Source organism: Lathyrus oleraceus, chromosome 6, assembly GCF_024323335.1.
Source record: "Lathyrus oleraceus cultivar Zhongwan6 chromosome 6, CAAS_Psat_ZW6_1.0, whole genome shotgun sequence".
Classification (NCBI taxonomy): domain Eukaryota; kingdom Viridiplantae; phylum Streptophyta; class Magnoliopsida; order Fabales; family Fabaceae; genus Lathyrus; species Lathyrus oleraceus.
Genome location: NC_066584.1, coordinates 30,389,796 through 30,415,998, shown reverse-complemented (window position 1 = coordinate 30,415,998; position 26,203 = coordinate 30,389,796). Strand labels below are relative to the sequence as shown.

Below are 26,203 nucleotides of genomic sequence, written 5' to 3'. Positions count from 1 at the left end.
CTTTGGAAAACCGTACAACAAGGAGTTTGAAAACTAAATATATATAAAGTAATATATGCACCATTCATTCATATCCGAACTTTTAAAACCGTACAAAAAGGAGTTTGAAAACTGGGTATACACCTTCATGTACATCCATTAACATCAGGGAAAATTGACTTTTCCACAAAGTATCCTAGCATTGGCATAGTTTTTCTCATCTTGTATAATTTACTTGCAACTATAATGTACTTTGCTACTAACCTTGTTGCCTTCTTCGTTTGAGAATGATTGCTCATTTGTTTGACACTGATGAAGACCAATCAAAAGTATGAAGAAAATAATTAAATATTTTATTTTAATTTGCCTTATAATAATTTATTTAGTTCAAATTTGAAATTTTAATAGTTTTAACTTAAAATTAGTTAATGTTTGTTTCGTTATATTTATTTTAGAAAAAAATTGATGTAACCCAATGCATGTCTATAAATTGATGTCATTTATGATCAATTTAATTAGAATTTACTCTCATGAGAAATGTGAGTAAGTTATGTCACCTCTTTTTGGTTCTTAAATTGAAATCTTAATGGAATCTTTGAATTATTTACTACTGTAGTGATTTTTCATAGGCTTATCAATCTTTAAGGTTGTGACATCCTTTTACTTCATCTTCTTAACCTCATCCATATTTTGTATTTTTCTATTTTATGTGTCACTTTATCGAGAAAACTCACTTGATTAAATCTTCATTAAATATGAAAGCATCTTCTCCTATATCATGTGGTCTCGAGAGCTTGTTATCATGTGACAATCTTTATTCTTAATTTCTATTTTAATTATTGTGTTCTTGAAAATTTTGAAAATTTAACTTCATTTTGTTGCATTTTGTTCCAAATCTTGTTCATTCTTGAATTGTTTGTTGATTATAAGTGTTATTATATATGTTGGAGGGTTTACTTGATTGATTACTTGCTTCAGTTTTGATTAGATTCAAAATATGGACGGTTGTTTTTGAGACAGAAAAAAATATGGGTTTCATCTTCTTTATTGCAAGATCCATAATTTCATTTGCAAATTTGTTTTTAATTTTATTTCTTCAATAGAGTTTGATTGTGAAAATTCAAAACTCTATATTTATTAGAAAAATGAGAAGAACTTATAAAAAAAGTGATTATGCCCAAAAGAACTTATAAAAGGTCAATTTAAAAAAAATAATTAAATTTTCGGAATCGTTCATTTTAATACATTAATTTTGTTTATCTCTATTATACATTGCAAGTTTGACATTAGCACATCTCTTTCTCCATATTTGTGTCATTTACATACTCGAATCACATAGTCAATTTCAACCTTCATTAAGTTGTTTCATTAATAACTCCTTTGAGTATGTCTTTTTATGCTTAACTTTCTCGTTTGTCTTAGAAAATTCTCCTTCTCTTGTCTTAACTACTTTCTATTTGAGCTCTTTTATTAAAATCCATTGTAGATTTGTTGCATTGTGTTTAGTATCGGTTGATTGTGATTATTGCTTGAGTTCTTTTCTTAAGAACTTGAAAAGAGAACTTTGAATGGAAAAACTCAAGAATTAATATCATTAAAAAGTCATAAATCGAGTGAAATATGAGTGAGAAATTCAAGAGTATAAATACTTAATTGAGTGGAGATGTCCTTTTATTTTGTTATTATTGTTACTGACTTCTTTTTGTATAATGATGAGAATTGATGCTAGAGATTAAGATGAGGAAAAAATAAGGTATGAAATGAGACATAGAGAAAAAGAAAAAAGACTTGAAAGCTTAGAGCGGGAGGAAGAGGTATGAAATAGAGAGAAGATTGAGAAAATATGAAGAAAGTGTTAAAGAAGAAAAGAAAATAGATATATGTGACGAGGGTTAATTCAAGATTCTATATTTTATCCAGAGTATGCAAAATATATTTATGAAAGTTGGTATACAAAAGTAGAAAGAAAATTAGAGAAGTTAGATTTGAGAGAAAATGAGAAAAGAAAAGAAAAGATTGAATGAAAATTCGGTAGTATATTTCAAAAGAAACAGAATGAGGGAAATAATTTAAGAGACAAAAATAGATAATATGAGAGTATTTTTTCAACAAAATTTGAAAGCTCTTCCCTATTTTCTCACCCTAAATATTTGTCAAGTTTGCAAAATTCTTTTAAGGTGGAGTTTGAAGAAGTGCCTACTAAAGAGAAATTCCCACGATATATTGATGTTAAAGAAAAAGTGATAAATGAAAGTCAAGTTGAAAGTTTTCTTAAATAAGAGAGTGATGTGAATGAATTAAAATTATTATTTGGAGATGATTGATCAATAGTTTGTCAAAAATATTCTTGAAAAAAAACTTGGTTTAAACTTTAACAACTTTCATCCTTCTACTACTTTAGTTGACGTATCTCTTGATAATTTGAAGTATAATTTTTTTTTCTACTTTTAAGATTTTTTACCTTGAAAATGAATATATTAGATTATTGAATAGAAAATATGAAATAGTGTTTCACCTAGTTGATACATTTGAAGTTTTTCTACTATTTACATTTAACTCCGGTAGATATCATGGACTTGTCCAAATTTTTATTTAATCATAAAACTTAAAGCTATCATTAATTGGTAGTTCCAATATTGTGTAGACTACACCGGTAAGATTAATAAAAAAAGATGTAGTTACATCTACTACACTTGACATTATACCATACTTATCTTAAATCATAATAACTACTCATATTATAAAAATTTAGTTAGTAAAGCATGGTATTGTCATAATCATAAAGTCAAAATAGAACATAATAGATAGTAGTCGCATGTGCTTAAATACTCAAGTGTTTAAATTTGCTATATTTTTAGTTGATTTTAAGTTTAGTTTTAATAGAGGGTTTTTTTTTACAAAAATAACCCAATTTTTCAAGGAAATTCCCAAAATACCCCTAATTTCAAAAAAAATCCCAAAATACCCCACTTTTAGGAGGAGTCGCCAATTGAATTGAAGACTCCTCTTAAAACTTGAATGGAGGCGCAAATTGGATTGGCTAGGGCAGGTGCCCTAGCCAATCCAATTGGTGCCCTGTGTAGGTTTTAAGAGGAGTCGCCAATTCAATTGGAGACTCCTCCTAAAATGCATTTTTTTGTGTTTTATCGTATAAGTGAAAGATAAATTTGATATAAGACGACTTGATATTAATAAAGTTTGGAGTTTACACAAAGAAACCTAATGGTAATGACCGGGATCACCTAACCGACCTCCGGTCCCACATTCTCTAGCTACTCTCACCCTTGGCCCTAACCCACGTTGACGATTCTGCACCGGTGTTTGATCATCTGAGGGCCCAGGAGCGTCACTAACGTTGAACAAGATCACCGTAAACTAAGCGCATCTTTGATATGTCAAGACATTCTACCGTTGGTTAATAAAGACCCATCAGTGAAGGTGAGTATAATTATATCCCATATCAGAACAATATTTAATTATACTCCATCTTACAAGAAAGCCTGGATTGCGAGGACAAAGGCTGTTGAACAAGTTTTCGGCAACTGGGAGGATTCATACAAGGAATTGCCACGGTTTTTATGGGCACTAAAAGCATATGTCCCAGGAACTGTGGCAATTATGGAGACAGTGCCAGCGATGATGCCAAACGGAACCTGTGCTACAAGTAATAGAACATTTCACCGTCTCTTTTGGGCATTTGACCCGTGCATCAAAGGTTTCGCATTCTGCAAACCTATTATTCAAATTGATGGAACTTGGTTATACGGAAAATACAAGGGTACTTTGCTCATGGCGGTTGCACAAGACGGCAACAACAATGTCTTTCCCATTGCCTTTGCTCTTGTTGAAGGTGAAACGGCTGGTGGATGGGGTTTCTTTCTTCGACATCTCAAAACGCATGTGGCTCCACAAGCCAATCTCTGTTTGATTTCTGATAGACATGCTGCCATTGAGAGTGCCTACAACAACCATGACAATGGATGGCATGATCCTCCTTCTACACATGTCTACTGTATCAGACACATTGCACAAAACTTCATGCGTGCTATAAAAGATAAGAATCTTCGCAAGAAGGTTGTGAATGCTGGATATGCTTTAACTCAACCATCATTTCAATATTATCGTGATGAAATTAGACTGTCTAATGAAGATGCAGGGAGATGGATAAATAACATACCAGTAGAGCAGTGGACAAGAGCATTTGACGGTGGTTGTCGATGGGGCCACATGACAACAAACATTGTGGAATGCATAAACGGGGTATTCAAAGGAATTCAAAATCTGCCGATAACTGCCTTGGTAAGATCAACCTATTATAGGTTGGCTTCTATGTTCGCAACCAGAGGTGAAAGATGGAGTGCGGTGTTAATGTCCGGGCAAGTATTCAGTGAGTGTTGCATGAAGGTCATGAAAGAGGAGAGCATCAAAGCTAGCACACACGCTATAATAATCTTTGACCATCATAGACAAAATTTCAGCGTCCAGGAAACAATGGACCACAACGAGGGGAGACCAAAATTAGCCTACGCTGTTAGACTAAACAGAAGTTGATGCGATTGTGGAAAATTCCAGGCCTTCCGCATACCTTGCTCCCATGTCATAGCAGCATGCGCTTATACTCGTCAAGACGCTTACAGCCATTTATCTGATGTGTACAAGGCCAACACCATCATGAATGTATATACTCAAAGCTTCTCAGTACTACCAATGGAGGATTACTGGCCTCCATATGAAGGTGATATTCTTTGGCACAATGACGAGATGCGTAGAAAGAAGAAAGGAAGGTCAAACAGCACACGTATCAGAACAGAGATGGATTCCACATATAAAATGATAAGATTATGTAGTATCTATCGTCAACCAGGACACAACAAGAACAACTGTCCCAATCGAGGAGCATCATCTAGGTCTTAAGCTTTTTATAACATTGTATTTCTGTAACATTCAATCATTATATATCATTAAGTTCTTGTTACAACGAGGTTCACGAAAAACATCAGTACAAAACATCTGAAAACATAAATATTTCTAACTGATTACAACAATCAAATTGATGTCGTCTCGACCGAACATCATTTCCCTAGCATCCTTATCAATCTTCATTCGCACCCAACCAAAGATACTATCAAGTCTCTTAATACTTCTGATTTTTTCCCTTTCTGGTATTTTCCCATCTAACCAACGAACCAACTCCTTCTTCAGTTGATTGAACGTGGTGATGTTCCAAAACAGCATCAGCATTTGAGGTTTGTCTCTCGCGTAAATCACCTTTCCGTATCGGAGACGAACACCAAACATGATAGTCAAATGATTATATGAGATGTGGAACAATTAGTCACACAACGCATCTATTTATAAGATAAAAAATGTATTTTAGGAGGAGTCTCCAATTGAATTGACGACTCCTCTTAAAACCTACACAGGGGCGCCAATTGGATTGGCTAGGGCACCTGCCCTAGCCAATCCAATTGACGCCTCCATTCAAGTTTTAAGAGGAGTCGCCAATTCAATTGGAGACTCCTCCTAAAAGTGGGGTATTTTGGATTTTTTTTTTGAAACCAGGGGTATCTTGGGAATTTCCTTGAAAAAGTGGATTATTTTTGTAAAAAAACTTAATAGAGGCAACATAACAACATCACAATTTTAATAGAATCAAGATAACAAGGTATCCCAATATCATAGTACCATGTAATTCTATTTAATTTGATTTTAAATTTTTTACTTCTTTTTGCTTAGAATAATACTCCTTTGCCTCTATGTTGTTTTTCTACTGCATCTTCTTCTTTTTTATTTTTTTCTTCATCTTTTTTTTCTTTCTTAAATTCTTTATAAAAGTTTGAGTTTTTTTTAATTGAAATGAGTCATTCATTTTGCGACACTTTTTTTTATTTCAAATGTGTCACTCATTATAGTACGGAGGAAGTATTAATTAGATAATATAATTAGAAAAAATGCATTAAAAATTGAAATAAATCATTTATTTTGGGACACTGATTTTCTCCAAATGCGGCTTTCATTGTGAGACGGAGCGAGAATAAAACTTAAAATGTTTTGATTATTGAATTATAACTGCATGGACGCATCTCTTAAATGAAATACTAGATTTTTTTTACCGAGATAACCCAGTTTTTCAAAAAAAATTCCCAAAATACCCCAGGTTTCAGAAAAATTCCCAAACTACCCCACTTTTAGGAGGAGGCGCCAATTGGATTGGCGACTCCTCTTAAAACTTGAATGGAGGCGCCAATTGGATTGGCTAGGGCAGGTGCCCTAGCCAATCCAATTGGCGCCCATGTGTAAGTTTTAAGAGGAGGTGCCAATCCAATTGGCGACTCCCTTAAAAAAGCCTCAAATGACAAAACCTCCAACATGAAAGTTGTAGATATTTTCAAGACAATGAATTTGTACATAAAGTTTGCATCATTTGTATTTTTTATGAGAAAGTTATGGGCAGATGAAGTTGGACTTCTGAGTTTTTCAACTGTTATCTGACCTATAATGTTTTGTATTATCCCATGTGTTTCTTTTAGAATTATGAAATTTTGTCCAACATAACAATTGAAGTAGACATATCAAATTTTCCAATGCACTTGGTCCCACCTCAAAATAATTAAAAATGAGTGAGTTAGGTCTTTGCGAACTTGACCCAAAATTAGGGTTTCTATCAAAATGACCTATAATGTTTTGAAATGAATGATGAGCTTCCAAGTTTCAAATGGATTTTTGATGAACATGAAAGTTGTTCATATGGCGACTCAGCTTAAAACTTGAATGGAGGCGCCAATTGGATTGGTTAGGGCAGGTGCCCTAGCCAATCCAATTGGCGCCTATGTGTAGGTTTTAAGAGTAGTCGCCAACTCAATTGGAGACTCCCTCATAAAATGCCTTTTTTGTCTTATAAATAGATGCGTTGTGTGACCAATTGTTCCACAACTCATATAATCATTTGGCTATCATGTTTGGTGTTCGTCGCCGATACGGTAAAATGATTTATGCGAGAGACAAACCTCAATTGCTGAAGCTGTTTTGGAACATCACCAAGTTCGATCAACTGAAGAGGGAGCTGGTTCGATGGTTAGACGGGAAAATACCAAAAGGGGAAAAATCAGAAGTATTGAGAGACTTGACAGTATCTTTGGTTGGGTGCGAATGAAGACTGATAAGGATGCTAGGGAAATGATGTTCGGTCGAGACGACATTAATTTGATTGTTGTAATCAGTTAGAATTATTTATGTTTTCAGATGTTTTGTACTGATGTTTGTTATGAAACTTGTCGTAACAAGAACTTAATGATATATAATGATTGATTGTTACAGAAATACAATGTTACAAAAAGCTTAAGATCTAGATGATGCTCCTTGATTGGGACAGTTGTTTTTGTTGTGTCCTGGTTAACGACAGATACTACATAATCTTATCATTTTATCTGTGGAATCCATCTCTGTTCTGATACGTGTGCTGTTTGGCCTTACTTTCTTCTTTCTACGCATCTCTTCATTGTGCCAAACAATATCTCCTTCATATGGAGGCCAGTAATCCTCCATTGGTAGTACTGAAAAGCTTTGACTATTTACATTCATGATGGTGTTGGCCTTGTACACATCAGATAAATGGGTGTAAGCGTCTTGACGAGTATAAGTGCATGCTGCAATGACATGGAAGCAAGGTATGCAGAAGGCCTGGAATTTTCCTCAATCGCACCAACTTCTGTGTAGTCTAACAGTGTAGGCTAAATTTGGTCTCCCCTCGTTGTTGCCCACTGTTTCCTGGACGCTGAAATTTTGTCTATGACGGTCAAAGACTGTTACAGCGTGTGTCGTAGCTTTGATGCTCTCCTCTTTCATGACCTTCATGCAACACTCACTGAATACTTGTCCGGACATTAACACTGCACTCCATCTTTCACCTCTGGTTGCGAACATAGAAGCCAACCTATAATAGGTTGATCTTACCAAGGCGGTTATCGGCAGATTTCGAATTCCTTTGAAAACCCCGTTCATGCATTCCACAATGTTTGTTGTCATGTGGCCCCATCGACAACCACCGTCAAATGCTCTTGTACACTGCTCTACTGGTATATTATTTATCCATCTCCCTGCGTCTTCATTAGACAGTCTAATTTCATCACGATAATATTGAAATGACGGTTGAGTTAAAGCATACCTAGCATTCACCACCTTCTTGCGAATATTCTTATCTTTTATAGCACGCATGAAGTTTTGTGCAATGTGTCTGATACAGTAGACATGTGTAGAAGGAGGATCATGCCATCCGTTGTCATGGTTGTTGTAGGCACTCTCAATGGCAGCATGTCTATCAGAAATCAAACATAGATTGGCTTGTGGAGCCACATGCGTTCTGAGATGTCGAAGAAAGAAACCCCATCCACCAGCCGTTTCACCTTCAACAAGAGCAAAGGCAATGGGAAAGACATTGTTGTTACCGTCTTGTGCAACCGCCATGATCAAAGTACCCTTGTATTTTCCGTATAACCAAGTGCCATCAATTTGCAAGATAGGTTTGCAGAAAGCGAAACCTTTGATGCACGGGTCAAATGCCCAAAAGAGACGGTGAAATATTCTATTACCTGTAGCACAGGTTCCGTCTGGCATCGTTGCTGGCACTGTCTCCATAATTGCCACAGTTCCTGGGACATATGTTTTTAGTGTCCATAAAAACCGTGGCAATTCCTTGAATGAATCCTCCCAGTTGCCGAAAACCTGTTCAACAACCTTTGTCCTCGCAATCCATGCTTTCTTGTAAGATGGAGTATAATTATATGTTGTTCGGATATGGGATATAATTATACTCACCTTCATTGATGGGTCTTTATTTACCAATGGCAGAATGTCTTGACATATCAAAGCCGTGCTCAGCTTACGGTGATCTTGTTCAACGTTAGTTGCAACGCAACTGTGCGGTGGGTCTATTGAAGCGATCTCCCAAGAGTCATTTTTCTTCTTGTAAGACGCAGCCAAACGAAACTTACAAAGCATGTTACGACATTCGATAACATACCTTCTAGAATCAGTGTGTTTCACTGTAAAGTCAACAAAGTTGTTCATGTGGAATTTTTTGATTGCCAAAACACATTCTTCTTTGGTACGAAACATGTCTCCCACCTTTAATTCGCCTACTGGTCTCGGATACGGATTATAGAAGACACTGTCGGATGTTTCATCATCGTGAAGATCCATATTTGTCATATGTTGAGGCGGATTGTAGGCATGACTAGGAGGTATTGGTGGTGGTTGATCATCATCTTCATCGTCGTTGTTCAGCATGTGATCAACCTGTATCTCGGTCTCCTCTTCTTCGTCATCAACAACGTCGACTTCTACTTCTTCTTCTGGGTTGAGTTCATCTGACCATTGTGCATCATCTGCATCATCTTCACCAGCTTCATCCTGATCGGTTAGTTGAGACTATTGAGATGGTATACATGGTTGTAGAGTAATGTACAACTCGATACAATTGTTGCCTGAATGTTCATGACTAACAAACATGTTTTCAACATCTTCATCGTCTCGTACCTTAAGGGGGAAAAACTTGCATTGACCATTCTAAAAAAATATTGGATTTTGATATGTGATCTTTGACACAATACCTGATCCTATAAAGGATTGTATTCTTTTTTTCAAATGCAAAAAGGTTGCATTTCTCTTCATCGTGATTCTAATGGTATCAGTGTTTCGAAAACAAAAACCATGAAGCTCAGACTCAAAAGTTTCACCATTGCAGTGAACGTTGACACTGTATAATGATGAAGATGACATTGTGGAGATGAAAATTATTTTCCTAATGCAGATGAATGTGAGTCAAGTGTCTTGGATGTTGATAGTAAGACACTTAAATAGATGGTATCAATGTCTCACATGCTAGCTAGTTCTGAGATGATGTGTCGGACATTCAAGCTACTCTGAGATAATGTGTCAATCATGCAAGCTAGTTCTGAGATGATGTGTCTGTCATGCAAGACAGTGTGAGTTGATGTGTCAAGCATGCAAGCTATCAAGAAGTGACTCTTCAGCATGCAGGAGACAAGACAGCTACATATCTGACATGTAAGCTAGTTCTGAGATGATGTGTCAGTCATGCAAGACAGTATGAGATGATGTGTCAACCATGCAAGCTATCAAGAAGTTAGTCATCAGCATGCAGGAGACAAGACAGCCACGTGTCGGACATGTAAGATAGTCAGAGATGATGTGTCAACCATGCAAGCCATCCACAAGTGACTTGTTCAGCATGCAGGAGACAAGACAACCATGTGTCAGACATGCAGATGGTGTCGCCAAATGGTTTGGCGCCTCCACTTAATGCTTGTACATGGTCGCCAATTCAAGTGGCGACCCCATGCAATCAGACCTCGAAACCAAGCATTCAGACCTAGCCTTGCATGCATGTCCCTATGGAGGCGCCAATTTGAATGGCGACCCCTCTTTAGGATTGTACATGGTCGCCAAATGAGGTGGAGACACCATGCAAACACAAATTTTTATGCTCTCATCCATTTGCCTATAAATATATCCACTCCTTCAACACTTCTTCCACACCAACATTCTCACTACTTCCTCTACAATACTTCTTTTACAATTTCATCTTCAACAACATCTTCCAATTTCATCTACACCAACTCCCCAACAATATGTCTTTACTCACAATGGGCGAAGCACACAGAGGAACAGTTGCAAACATCGCAACATATGTAAGTTTTTTCTTTTGTTAACTTTTTATCTTTCATCTTCACCAACCCCATTTTATTTTGAAATACCAACTTAGTCAAGTGTTATATTATTTCTATTATAGGATGTATCAAGGTTTCGAACTCGAGTCCACGAATTTGTCCCAATGGACCCGATGATTCAACCTTATGTTAAACTCTCCGATTTTGGTCATATTAGCAAGATTATGTCTTGGTCTATAGATAACAAGTTCATTCTAGCCTTATGCGAAAGATGGAGGCCAAAGACACACACATTTTGGTTTCCAACCGGTGAGTGTACCGTGACGTTAGAAGACGTCTACATGCTTTTAGGACTACGAATTGAAGGCAAAGCTGTTAATGGTAAGACCAACTATGCAAATTCAATTTGCATGGAGCTTTTAGACACTGATTTGTTAGATGATAATGCTAGAGGTCAAGGTATACTACTCTCACGCCTAAAGTCATATTATAATAGTTTATATTTAGATGAGCATTCTACCGAAGATGCTCGAATAATAAAAACTAGGTGTTACATTATGCTGTTAATAGGATCCTTTTTATTTCCCGAAGGTAGTGGTTCTAGTATGCATATTATGTACTTACCTCTACTTAGACATGTAGATAGAATAGGTAGTTACAGTTGGGGATCCGCTTGTCTAGCCTATCTCTATAGTTCGTTGTGCAAAAACTCCCACAAAGACACATCTACATTTTCTGGATGTGCTGTTTTGCTACAAGCATGGGGTTGGTCAAGACTACCGTCTCTAGCACCGGTCAATAACAACCCTTTCACTTTTCCATATGCAAAAAAGTAAGTTGTTTAAATTGCTATATCTTTACTTACTTCCTTAAAGTTTATTACCTCAAACTATTTTTTTTTAACTTTTTGGTGTAGATGGTCGACACGTGGTATGAGTTACAGCAGATGTCCGAGATACTGTATTACTCAGTATCGCAACCTGTTGGATCACCTTCGACCGACAGACGTAAGCAAAATAACTTCATTATTTCGTCATATTATGTTAACTTTTTCTACATTCATTATAATCCTATCTTCTTTAACATTTCAATTTATTTGACGTCCATACCTTAATCTGGATCATGACCATGAGGTCAACGTTGAAGACGCAGCTGTATGGACAACATGCACACCGATAATACGGTTCACAATTGTGGAGATGCACAACACCGATCGTGTGAAGCTGCAGTTCGGTATGATCCAGAATATCCCACATCCCCCAGCTAGCCTAGGAGAATGGCATATGCGTAAAGTGAACGACCAATTGAACTTCAACCCTTGGCAAACCTTCGCAAGATCGGAGTGTCGCAAGTGGAAGCACAGTCATGACCATGTCTTAACTGACGCAGTCATGCCAAATGAGGTAAAACCAAGTCGTACTTATATGGCTTGGTACAGATCGGTTGGTTTTCAATTCATCGCCGATGATATGTACCTCTATGACCCACGCCAGACAAGTTACACATAAGAAGGATCAACATCTAACCCCTAACAACATTCTTAGCCCGGTTACTCACAACCCCCTATCCGTCAAACTTTCCGTTCCACAAACACACAAACATACAACCAAAACATGCCATTCACCCAACCCCAATACCAAGAACATACCCCATACCACCACCAACAAATTGACCATTAACCTCAGACCGAACATCGCTCCGCACCCACACCATCACCCTACCAAAGTCGCCTTAGCCAAAACACTAACCGCCCCTCCTCCTACCGTAGCCAAGAAGCCCAAACATCACAAAACCAAAACATCCCACAACCCTATCTCTTCCAAACACCCCAACAACCTTTCCAACCTTTCCTAGACGCATCATTCACACCCATGTCTCCCTTCAACCATCCCGGTCGCCCATCCATGAGTCAACCACATCCCAACTTCTCTGGCATGGGTCATGAGCTCAGCTACGCCGGTACACTATCATTGAATACTGAAGACTATGCTGACTTGGCTGAATACCTCAACGGATCTTCTCTTGTAGGAGGTAATGACGCTCCTGGCCCCTCAGATGAACAAACACCGGTGCAGAATCGTCAACGTGGGTTAGGGCCAAGGGTTAGGGTAACTAGGGGATGTGGGTCCGGAGGTCGGTTAGGTGATCCCGGTCATCACCATTAGGTTTCTTTGTATAAACTCCAAATTTTATTAATATCAAGTCGTATTATATCAAATTTATCTTTGTGTAAACTCCAAACATTAGGTTTCTTTGTCTAAACTCCATTTTGGCAAAATTCACATACAAATGTTTTGACTGAAACCCTAATTTTGGGTCAACTACCCAAGAACCTAACTCACTCATTTTTTATGATTTTGAGGTGGGACAAAGTGAATTGGAAAGTTTGAGATGTCTACTTAAATTGTTATGTTGGACAAAATTTCATAATTCAAAAATAAATACATGTGATAATAGAAAACATTATAGGCCACATAACAATTGAAATGTCAAAGAGTCCAAGTTCAGGTGCCCATACCTTTCTAAAAAAAATGCAAATGATGCAAAATTTTAGTCCAAATTCATTGTCTTGAAAAGATCTACAACTTTTATGTTGAAGGTTTTGTCATTTGAGGGTTTTATCATTCAAACAGAAGGGCTTGAAGTTGGTCCCTTTTGGCAAAATTCACATACACATGTTTTGACAGAAACCCTAATTTTGGGTCAAGTTCGCAAGGACCTAACTCACTCATTTTTAATTATTTTGAGGTGGGACTAAGTGCATTGCAAAATTTGAGATGTCTACTTCAAATGTTATGTTGGACAAAATTTCATAATTCTAAAAGAAACACATGCGATAATACAAAATATTATAGGTCAGATAACAGTTGAAAAAATCAGAAGTCCAACTTCAACTACCCATAACTTTCTCATAAAAAATCCAAATAATGCAAAATTTATATCCAAATTAATTGTCTTGAAAAGATCTACAACTTTCATGTTGGAGGTTTTATCATTTAAGGCTTTTTTAAGGGAGTCTCCAATTGAATTGGCGCCTCCTCTTAAAACTTACACATAGGCGCCAATTGAATTGGTTAGGGCACCTGCCCTAGCCAATCCAATTGGCGCCTCCATTCAATTTTTAAGAGGAGTCGCCAATTCAATTGACGCCTCCTCCTAAAAGTGGGCTAGTTTGGGAATTTTTCTGAAATCTAGGGTATTTTGGAATTTTTTTTGAAAAACTGGATTATCTCGGTAGAAAAACCGAAATACAATTTATTTATATAAGAGACAATTTACTTTTTAGATTTTCTAAATAATTAAGATATTTAGTCTTTAAAGATATTGTTAAAAATAATATAAACGAGGATAATTTCGGAATTGAAGCTTTTTTTTCTCTCTCTTCGTTTCCCGTTCCTCCCACATTTCTGCTCGTGACACACTGCAACCAAAAACAACAACAAATGCATTCTCTGAACTTTCATCGTACACTGTTCTCCCTTCGTTTCTTCCTATCATCGACCCTCAAACCATTCTCCTCCTCTTCCTCTTCTTCTTCTTCTTCATGGCTATCCCAACCCGGAAACCCACTCATTCACTGGCCATCATTCCCACCAAACCAACCCAAACCCGCTCCAAACCCAAACCCGGTTCCAAAACCCGACACTCCTCCACCCAACCCCACTTTTTCCACCAACGATTTCTCTCTCATTTCCAACCTCTTCACCAACCCATCCATCTCTCCCGGTTCACAACTCCACGCCCAATTAAACCAAACCGGAATCAAACCGGATTCCCCTCTCATTCACGCCGTCTTCCAACACTTCGCCTCCTCGCCCAAATTACTACACTCGCTTTTCCTATGGGCTGAGAATCAACCCGGGTTCAGACCCGATTCGAGTCTGTTTGACTCAGCGGTTAACGCTCTTGCGAAAATGAGGGAGTTTGACTCCGCTTGGACTCTTGTTCTTGATCGCATTGATAGAGACGACGTAGAAGATGAGAAATTGGTCTCGGTTGGTACATTTGCTATCATGATTCGACGCTATGCTCGTGCAGGTAGTATAAACAAACCTTTTTTCCTGGTTTAGGTTTTCAATTTACAATTTTTATTGCTCGAATTGAATTGTGTATTTGAATTAGGGTTTAGAGTTTGCATACTTGATTTTACATGATTTTACATGATTTTACAGTAACTTGAGGTTTTGTTAACTTGATTATAAGCCTCGGTCAGTTCTTAAGTATAAGTCTTTTCTATAACAAAAGATAAAAGCAAGTTTTCATATAAGTAGCTTATGAAATTAAACTTAAAAACTCTTGGTTTTGTTTAGAATGATGGAGTGGAATGAAATGATATGAAATGGATTGGTATAAGATTAAGCAAAATTGAATGGAGAATGAAGTGGTATAGATTCCATCACTTACCATCATATTTTTTCCCATCTGATTTGGGCGGAATGAAGTACTTCTCTTGTTCCTTGTAAAATATTCAAATGATGGAATGAATCTCCATTCCCGGTTCCATTATGCTCCACTCCGCTCCTTTCCATTCCGCTCCACTTCTTTCTATTTTGTCCGTTCATGTCGACATATCGAAACTATTTTTATAAGCTCTCCCAAATTGCATATTCTAGTTGATAAACTCAAATAAGCTAATCACATGCGCTCATACAGATAGTGAGTTTATAGATAGTGACACTGGCTTGAAAATATTTAAAGTTGATATTGGTACCATTGATGTTTGGATTTGTTGATGAAAATTAATTATTAACATCAGTGTGTAAATATTTTTGAATTAGTGTCGGTTTGAATCAACTTATTTGAGCTTATTAATTGACATAAAAACTTTTGAGATTATTTGAGAGAACTTATAGAAACAGCTTATGCAACGTCCATAAGTTGCTTTCAGCTTATTAAGCTCTCCCGGATAGCTTCCGAACACGGTTTATAGCTAATATGAAAACAATTTCCTTTTATTTTATGTTTTGGTATAGAAATAGTTTATACATGAGTATTTTATTTTCCAAACATGGCTTGCAGTAATGATGTAACTTTAAATTATGAGAATGATTTTGTTTTCGTCTCAAAAACAGCAAAACAAATCATTGTTTAGAGCTGGGTGACAAAACCATGCAATTTTAGATTTTTCAAACTGTACAATAATTAATTTGAATTTTGTTAATCACAAATTGTAGTGTAGTTTCATCAATTATTCTCCTTTTGTGATGAGGGATCAAGCTTTTTATTGATTTATATGTTTTGTAGGTATGCACAAGGCTGCTATTAGGACGTTTGAGTTTGCTAAAGATAAGAAGTCAATTGTGGATTCAGGATCAGAAATGAGTTTATTTGGGATATTGGTTGATTCACTTTGCAAAGAAGGGTCTGTTAGGGAAGCTTCAGAGTATTTCTTTAGGAGGAAGGAGACAGATCTGGGTTGGGTTCCTTCAATTCGGATTTATAACATATTGTTAAATGGATGGTTTCGAGCGAGGAAACTCAAACATGCTGAGAGACTTTGGGAAGAGATGAAGAAGGAGAATGTGAGACCGAGTGTTGTGACATACGGTACTCTTGTGGAAGGATATTGTCGGATGCGCCGTGTTGAAAAGGCACTTGAGATGATTGGCGAAATGACCAAAGAGGGAATTGAACCAAATGCAATTGTATATAACCCTATAATCGATGCATTGGCAGAAGATGGGAGATTTAAAGAGGCTTTGGGTATGATTGAGCGTTTTCATATTTTGAAAATAGGTCCTACTCTTTCAACTTACAATTCTCTGGTGAAGGGTTTTTGTAAGGCAGGAGATCTTGAAGGTGCTAGTAAGATTCTAAAAAAGATGATAAGTAGAGGTTTCCTTCCAATCCCCACTACCTATAATTACTTTTTTAGGTACTTTTCAAGATGCGGAAAAGTTGATGAAGGGATGAACCTGTATACCAAGATGATTGAATCTGGACATAACCCAGATCGTCTAACTTACCATCTTGTGTTGAAGATGTTATGCGAAGAGGAGAAGTTAGAGTTGGCAGTTCAAGTTAGCAAGGAAATGAAGCATAAAGGACATGACATGGACTTGGCTACGAGTACCATGTTAACTCATTTGCTATGCAAAATGCATAAGTTGGAAGAGGCTTTTGCAGAATTTGAGAGCATGATAAGAAGAGGTATAGTTCCTCAATATCTTACATTTCAAAAATTGAATGTTGAGCTAAAGAAACAAGGTATGACTGAAATGGCTCGAAAACTTTGCCAGTTGATGTCGTCTGTTCCACATTCTTCCAACTTGCCAAATACATATGGTGAAGTCAGAGATAATGCACATGCACGTAGGAAATCTATAATTCAGAAAGCCAAAGCAGTTTCTGATTTGCTGAAGGACCCCAAAGAACTTGATAAGCTTAGAAGTTCATCGGGAGATGCTGTCTCAAGTGCAAACTGTTTGATAGAGGATATTGAGAAAAAGACAGATGTAAGATGAAAGATTCACTGTGCTATTATCATGCTTCACAGCAGTAGTCACTGAACTGATTCACTGTTGTCTAACCAGCAATATCATATGAAAATTTAAAGGAGTTCTTTATACAGAAAATGGCTCATTGTAAGCAAAATTCTGGATATCGATGGAGGTGGCCAGCAACTGGAATTAAATTAATAAGTTCAAGTGGCCTTACAGAGGTTGTGAATTGATTAGCTTTGTTTTTAGTTGGAGCCATAATCCAGATTTTTTTTTTTAAATTTGTAAATTTTACTTGCCAGGAAAGAAAGAGATCATTAACATAAACAATTGGAGCACCTAGATCTTTATCAATTCAATATATTTTGTTATCGGTCCGGTTATATTTATCATCATTTACATCATGTTTTCAATTGCAATTATTGCTCTGTATGTGTTAGTTGCTCACCATGACTGAGTAGTTCACTAGAGACTAAGGGTTGTGAGACTTATCTCATGACTATTGATATGAATCTTCACAATTCACTTACGAGAATTTTATTCACATGTTATTTTAAAACTTGGATTTTTCAATCCAACCCTTATACAAAAGTAAAGAGTTTTCAGATATCGATTATAATCTAAAAGGATATGCATTAGTAGCCGAGAACAGGGTTTTAAACAATTGAATCCAAAACAACGAAAGTGCTCGGACGCGGTTGAGAAAAGTCTCATCTTTTATATCGCGTGAAGAAAAGAACCTTTGGTGAATAATTTGGATGTGCGAAAGAAGACGAATTATTCACCATAGATAGGACAACACATTGATGAAAGTAGGCGTTGTCCACATTTATCTTTTTTCTATAACAATGTTGAAATTCTCATATAGTTTGCTGTATAGAAGCAAACTGATTATATGGATATGTCAAAATATGAACCATGAACCCTAAGTGTTATTTCTCTCATAATATTTTAATTGATTTTTATTTAAGTTGTTTTCAAAAAGTGTTTTTTATTTAAGTTGTTTTACAAAACATCAGTTTTCGATCTCTTTAGATATACACCGATAAAATAGGATTTGATAATCAAACCTTTGATATTTGTGGTTCGGTAATCTATTTTTATACTACTTCGCACAGCTGTACACTTGCGGCGTGTCAATCTCCTTTGTGAAGACTCATAGCTTAAGGAAAAAATATCTACTCATTAGTAGAATCTTGTTTTAGTCGAGTCTTTGTTTGGTTGTAATACTTTGTTCCTAGATATTAATTCTATAAGCTTGCGAACAAAATATTTGTGTGTTATGATTGTTTCATCTTTTCAATCATATTGTAATTGTTTAAAGACTTGAAAGAGTGTTTGAATAAAAGTGAGAGGATTCTTATATTTAGGGGAATCTAAAATGTAGCTTCATAGGTAATATTAGAAAAGTGGTCTTGAATAGGGAGAGTTTCAGAGTAAATCCATTTAATATTTTGACTATTAATAGTGAAATAGTTCTATAGGAAATCCTAAATAGAAATACACTATGCATAAAATTAAAAAGATGGAGATTGAAATATATATTAGTATTTTTTTTAATAATTAAAAAAACTTATGAAACAACACATGCATGACCTATAAATACATGTTTCTGAATTCGAAAATGACTCACTCAAAATCTGTACATCCTCTTAAATATTCCAGACACACTTCCTTGCATTCGAGTTCTTCATCTGTCTTGTGCAGACTCAATCAAAAGGCTGAATTATCCTGAATATTCTTGCTTTCCGACTCTAAAACATCAAAGAGAGTGCTTGAAATACTTTTAAGGAAAGTGACTTTGTTCACTATTCAACCTGAATCTATTTAATCTTCTCGAGATTTCTAACAATATTTTCAACTAAGCCTTCAAATATGTTGGGTATCCTTAAAATAGGGGAGGTTAGCATTTATTTCTCTTAAAATATTAGTATAATTTTTTTTTTATAAAATTATTTAGGTGAGTGGATCTTAAAATTTTATCAAGATCAAGTTCGGTCTTAATATTCAATGAATGTTAACATTAATATTTACATATTATCCACTAATAAAGTTCTTAGGTTGTTAAAAGAGAGTTAAATTTGATTTTTTAAAAACCAACTACTTATTAATTTGACAAACAATTATTATGTATGGGTTAAAAAATACATATGTGTTCCTCATGCAAGGGTAAGGGGATTCAAAGATCTTAGCATATATATTATATTGTATGGTAGTTAGGCTTTGCCAACGAGAAGCCATGTGAGGTGAGAGACTTTGTGGATGGATGATGTGCTTAAGTGTAAGCGTATGAGGGGTGTGATCAATATGATCTATGATCTATCCCTTCCTCATACGAGGGAGGTGTATTTATAGAGGCCTTTTGAGCATATGTTTGGGTAACCTGAGTGATAATTGCTCCCTCTTAATCAGAAGGAGTTGTTCACCACCTAACTTTTAAGGACTAATGATGGTCTCCCTCTCCTTTGACTAACTATATTACGCACGTCATGTGTCAAGAGCGAGTCCTTTAGTCATCGCCTAGACAGTAACGCTTTTGGGCGGTGATGCCATAATTTAGGACGCTCACAAATATAACACTACTCACAAATATAGCACTACATAGTCCGTCAAGCACAACAAATTCTGCTAAGGACAAAGTGTTTTTAAGGCCTTTTCATTTGAGGTATGCCTCTTGCCCCTTTAGTGAGTTCCTTGTCTGAGGAAGACTATGTATTAATGGGTTGGTTCATTATCTTGGGGTGAGTCCTTCATCTGAAGGCGACTATTATTAAAGAGCGAGTCCCCCAACTTAAGGAAAGTCCTTCAATTTAAGACGAATATTATTAAAGGGTGAGTCCCTTAGTTTGGGGTGAGTAATTCAACTGAAGGCAACTATTATTAAAGGGTGAGTCCTTCAGTTGAAAGTGACCTTTTTATTTGCGTAAGACCTTAATTGAGGGATGAGTCATCTTCCAGATGTCTCCTGAATAGCTAAAAAATGTCAGTCGAGGATATCAATCAATCACTTAGCTTGTCACACTTATTTTCATTTAATATAAGCAATGATGGCCTGCTTTTCGAGACCTTAATCGTTAGTGGCACATATCAGAAACGTGTTGAGTTTTTTTTTTCAAAACCATGAGGGAGTTCAAAAGATACTTTATGGTTCTCACTACCCTATAAAATATTTCCTCTTTGTCGCATCTTGAAAAATATGATCCTTCACGATGGTCGCGGAAAAAAATGATTCGAACAGAGTCGCCACCGAATTTTATTGATTTCAATGAAGGAAAGGAAAAATATCGATAAACCTTTGAAAAAGAAAATGATCGTTGCAACCATATTCGGGTTCGGGATTCGATTACGCAAGGGGAAGGTATTAACACCCCTCACGTGTGTTGTACTCAACGGGAACCTTTTAGTTAAACTTGTGATTGAATGTTGGTTATCGTTAATTATTTTCTTCGAATGATCAAAAGTGTAAAAGAAAAAGAAAATGGGTCACAAAAAATGTTTTTATTAGGGTGCTTGACAAGATTACGAGTCTTGCTCCTACGTATCCTCCAATACAATGAGGAACTAAAAGCTTCGCAGTTCGTGGCAAGACAAAAGATATTTTTGCCATTTTTGATTAATCAGAGGCAGAGACGACACTATTGCAGGGAAACTTGTTGATCGAGAGGTAGACCAGGCTAGGGCTGCCAGGGGTGCTAAGGTTGAGTCTTTCCAGATACGGGTTGGACGAGTGGCCCCAATCGGTTCACACCGGAAGCGGTTGGCTGAGCAGGGTCAGTTCTGGGCACCTTGTTGCACTCGATGCCGATCAGTATGATCAGTAGAGCAGACTAGAGATGAGGTGGTGCCAAATGCTAATGTTTCCGATTTTATGGCTGATCTGATGGTTGAGGAGGCTGCAGATCCGGTTGTTGTGGTTGAGGAGGTTGTTGAGAAGACTGGTTTGGAGGAGGTTGGTTTCGAAAGACGTACGACGAGCTTATAGCGGATGGGAGTTATGAGTCTGCCGCTAGGGCGCTCATGCTATATATAGTAGCATGTACTCTCTTTACGGACATGTCTGGTGTTTATATCGATGCCTGGTACGTGTGCTCTTCAGTAGGCTCGAGGATACCAGTTGGGCCTGGGTGTGTGTTGCATTGACACTTCTGTATACAACCTTTGGAGTGGCGACAGTCTTTGAGACCAAACAACTTGCTGGCTATTTGAGTCTGTTACAGGTATACTTGAAATTATTATTTGTTATTGATTTCTTATTTAATTGTTACGAATAATATTTCTTATTTATTATGTGTTTTGTCTCTGTTTTGATATCAATGCTGGATATACGAGCATTTCCCCACCATTTGTGATAGAAGGGTGCAACATTGCCTAGTGGGGTCCGCACGGGCGAAGAGATGGAATGACCGACAAGCACATCTCGATGGTGTTTCTGAGTAAAGGAGGAGGCTTAATGCACTGACTATAGATGATATCATATGGACATCATACTCTAGTTATAGAGTCCAAAGTGAGTTCAAGGAGTCGTCATTATATTCAGGTTATATGCGATGGAAGACCATGGTTGCTAGACACTTGCTTGAGAGGTGTATGCGACAATATGGTTATGTTCAGAGTATCCAATGACCAGTTCCAGATATACCATATGCGGGCATTGGTGGTTTCAGAGTAACTTCATCAGCTCCGGTCGTGCCATTAGAGATCAAGCAGTTAGGGTTCATCACCCATCGCAGTGTGAGGATGGTTACTTAGAGTGGTACGTCACTATATCACACCCTCGTATCATCCCACCTACTGCTGATGCGGGGACTTCTGATGTTGGGGTACTTATTGATGACGTGCCGCCGCCTCATGCAGTTAATGCTGATGCCTAGCAGTGCCTCTAGATGATTGCAGTTATTATGGATAACATCACGAGTTTGGTAAACCCAGATGGTGAGATTTATACTGGATTATCTCAGACTGCATATATAACCTATGGGGGGCCTATTTAGACATCTTTTGTATATCATGGATTTCATATATTATTTATTATTTGTATATTATTCAGACATTTTCATCATAACTTTTTATTACATAATATTTTTGATGACATAACTTAAACATCAACATTAACTGAAATACAAATGCAACATCAACATTAACTTAAACATAACTTAAACATAACTTAAAAAAACAATAATAAATAATAAAAACCTAAACACTATCAGATGATTCTGAACGTTTCAGCATATCCATTATGTCGTCAACAAATCTTGAAAGCCTAACATCTAACTCGATCGACCCCTTTATTATCCTACAACGAAATGATCTCCACAGTTCCTTCACATCTTTGTCGATTTTCAACTCAATAAGGTTATATTTCACCCTCACGTCAGTATCAATCAAATCTTCACGAAACTCGATCTTTCCCACTTTTCTAGTATCAGTATCAGACAATAATTCATTCAACTTGGACGTTAGGTTGGCGAAAGATGTTGTGCCATCTGGAAGTCGGAACTCTACGGGAGGTGAAACTCCGTTGAAATACACTTCTGCCTTAATAAAAAATCGAGAAAGAGACATTTTTTGAGATGTTTTTATCAAACATGTGACCCCTTATTTATACAACTTTGCATTTACTCTAGACCATACAAAATTGTCGATGCAATCACAGCAATCCAAAATTGTCGAAAAAATCCTGAACGTCCAAAAAATCAAATAAATAACCCTATCGGAAATTTCATTTAGGTTGAAATTTCCGACAGCCACATATGAATTTCAAATTTTTGGAAATTAATGAAAAAAACTGGAAATTTTGAAATATCCAATATATCAAAAATTTAAAATGTATTACCATAAATTTTAAACTATCAGAAATTTTATTAACAAAAATTTTGTTTGAATTTTTCATTCAATTTTCAATCATAAACAATCTGGACAATATAAAAATACGAGGGATGTCAGATATAATTTAGAAGATGACAACTTAAATTTTCGTACAATTCTAACCTATCTAATAAAAGAGATTTTAAAGAAATTACTTGCTCCGTTTTAAACTAGGTATTTTTCCTTTTTAGAATTTTGTTTATTCTTAAAAATAATTATTTGTTGTTGATTTTATAACCAAAATATTTTTTATTCATTAAAAGATTTTAATTAATAATAATTAATAGAATAGTTAGATGACTTAAAATATAAAAAAAGTATATTAACAAAAAAATGTATTAAATTATTCTAATGGGATAACATCAGTAAATCTAATTTGAGATAGCGATATTCAATTCAATTCTTATTTGAGATAGAGATATCGACTAAAAGAATATTCAATTCATTAAAAGAAATAGTGTAATAAATGAGCTTATCTATATTATTCAAAGAATATGCTATAACATCACATATCTCAAAGGGCATCCCTAGACATGCAAACACTAATGATGTTATTAATTTTTTTATGAAGTTCACTAGAAGGAGACTTTACATAATTATAATTTAGAAATACTTGAGAGAGGATTAAACGTGAGCAATTAACACAATTATTTATTTTCTTCTAAGTATGCTAAAATTGGACATGTCATTCCAAAGCCAACAAGTTTTGAATGCTCTCCACTAAAGTAAGAATCACCCATAGTAATCGAGAGAAACTCCTTCTGAGATGCGGAGTAAACCGTCACTCCTTGATTCTATACAAGTGAATCGAAAGAAACTAATGTGTCGCAGAATATTCTCACGAAATCTGACAAAAGATTAATAATTCAAATTCTTTCTCTGCCTAAACTAACACAAACCATATGATTTTATTGGATACCAAAGATGTTTGATTGCATGAATGGATGAGAATAAGGAATCCATTTGGAATGGTAACCAACATCATAATACGACACACACATTTCTATATCATGCAAACTTGAAAGAGACATACAGTCGGTGCCGACTACCTTGCTGCCATTCTTAATCTTTTTTTATTTAGTAAATAGTACCTCTTCTGCAATCAATTTCGGTTTTTGTCTCATATAATGGACCTATTTGATTGCATTTTCTATCTACACTCTCTGCAATCGTTTTTAACTACTTCATAGTATATTTTATTAATTATTCGGAGAATCTCCGAGTATGGTTCAATTAGTAATGGTAAAATATACATCTGAATTCGAATGGAATTTTTTCATATTTAAAGTTATTGAGTCAGTAAGCTATTTAATAAAAAATATTTAATAAAATTATCAACTACAATGACAACTCTTAGATTTTAAGATTGATGTCGTTTAACTTTTTTGTTTAAACTAAGCAAATAATATTCATCCATTTAAATTGATAGAGTGTATCGAAAGTAACACAAATTTAATAAGACTAGAATTAAAAGTATGAGTATATCAATATACTAACAACATGTAAGTTTATAACATATAAAAATCTTATAAATGTGACAAAATTAAAGTGACATGAACACTCTGCATTTGGTTTCATTGTTCTCGTAAAAGTGCTTATGCATGACAATGTTTTGGATTCTTTTTTAGAAAAGGTGAAACAATTTTAACAACTTTATGGTTATTTTCACTCCCAAAGTGTGGTTACAAAAGTTTTTCATCCTATCTGAATGAGCTTGAAAATGCTTTATATATAATGACACTCATTATCTTACAAATTGGTTTTTGTAATGAATTATATCAAACTTTAATTTTAATATGGTATTATAGTTTATCGATTGAATCATGGTCATCTTTCGTTTATATTCACATATCAAACACAATAGTGTTGGACGTGAGAAGGTGTATTGAGAAAATCTCAAATCACATATTGGTTAGACATAGAGCGTTTAAGGAGTTTATATAAAGTAACATTTTCACCTTACAAGCCGATTTTATAGGGATGAGTTAGGTCAAACTTTAATTCTAATATGATAGCAGATTCTATCGATCCCCATGTATCGTCAACCATTTATATCCACGCACAAAGTCCAATAGAGTGTTGGTCATGAGGGGTGTATTGGGAAGATCCTAAGTTCCATGTTAGTTAGAGATTGAGCTTGAAAATGTGCAACTTGTTTCTTAATACTTTCCTCTTGCAAATCAAGAATAACTTCTACAAGTTTCTATAGAACCACGATGTTCCGACTCTTTTCAAGGACATTGTAGTGTTATATTTGTGGAAGTCCTAAACTAGGGCGCCCTCGCCCGGGAGTCGTATCCCTCAGGCGATGACTCGAAGACCTGCCTAGAGGTATCCATAACATGTGGGTCAAGAAAGAGGGAGTCTCCACTGACTCCTGAAAAGTAGGTGGTCAATAACCACCCCTGATTAGAGGGGAGTAGTTGATACCACTGAGGAGGACTCAAACCCTAGGTCTAAAGAGTCTCTATAAATACTCTTTCTCCCAAGGGGTAAAATGATATCAATATTTACACCCCAAAAGAGAATAACGCTTACTAAGGTCACAATACCGTGATTGACCATAATCATACACTCGCTCTTAAACGTCACTGATCACGTGCAAAACCTCTTATTTCACGTGAGCAGGACTTCTAAACTACCTCAAAACGCCACCGTACATGATTTCTTGTCTTCATGGGCAACTCTTACTCACCATATCGTGTTATAAACCTACTATGGCCTCCGAGTCACCATGCCCTTGTAGAGGGAACATACACAACTTTACTTTTTTACTAGTATAGTGACGCCCATCATGGGCCCCCAGTAAAATTAAGTTGGGCCACACCCTCCTTATCACCATCACCCTTCCCACTGCTACCCTTCACTCCTATACTTAGACACATTCAACTATAGTTAATAGGAGAGATACATCATATACGTCGGAAGATACCAACAGTAACGGTGATGGTGACGCGCTGACGGAGATGTGTGCCGTCATGGACGAATTACGCCATCATAACCAGACGTTGAAAGAAAATGCCCACAACATCAGACAACGCCAACAAGATTTCAACCCTCTAGAGGATATGTAATGGTTGAACTCCCAACCACTCTCGGACGAGATATGGAGTGCGCCTGTTGTAACACCCCCGATTTTCAATTAATTATTTATTTTAATTTTTAATCGCTTTTATTTATTTATTTTTAAGTGTTGGTGTTTTGATATGATTTATTTGGTATTTTTTGAGT

At 36.1% G+C, this 26,203-nt stretch overlaps 1 protein-coding gene across 1 annotated transcript; it reads left to right on the top strand.

Moving 5' to 3' along the window:
- Positions 1–14,007: 14,007 nt before the first annotated feature.
- Positions 14,008–17,478, top strand: LOC127093070 (pentatricopeptide repeat-containing protein At5g11310, mitochondrial). The gene is made up of 2 exons (XM_051031968.1): positions 14,008–14,705; positions 15,912–17,478. The coding sequence occupies exons 1-2, from the start codon at positions 14,111–14,113 to the stop codon at positions 17,129–17,131; spliced, it is 1,815 nt and encodes a 604-aa protein (XP_050887925.1). The 5' UTR covers positions 14,008–14,110; the 3' UTR covers positions 17,132–17,478.
- The last annotated feature ends 8,725 nt before the right edge of the window (positions 17,479–26,203 follow it).

Excerpts from the sequence above, each read along its gene's own strand:
- LOC127093070 (XM_051031968.1), top strand. The coding sequence starts at position 14,111 with ATGCATTCTCTGAACTTTCATCGTACACTGTTCTCCCTTCGTTTCTTC. Across the intron at positions 14,706-15,911 it reads TCGACGCTATGCTCGTGCAG|GTATGCACAAGGCTGCTATT; the intron begins GTAGTATAAACA and ends TATGTTTTGTAG.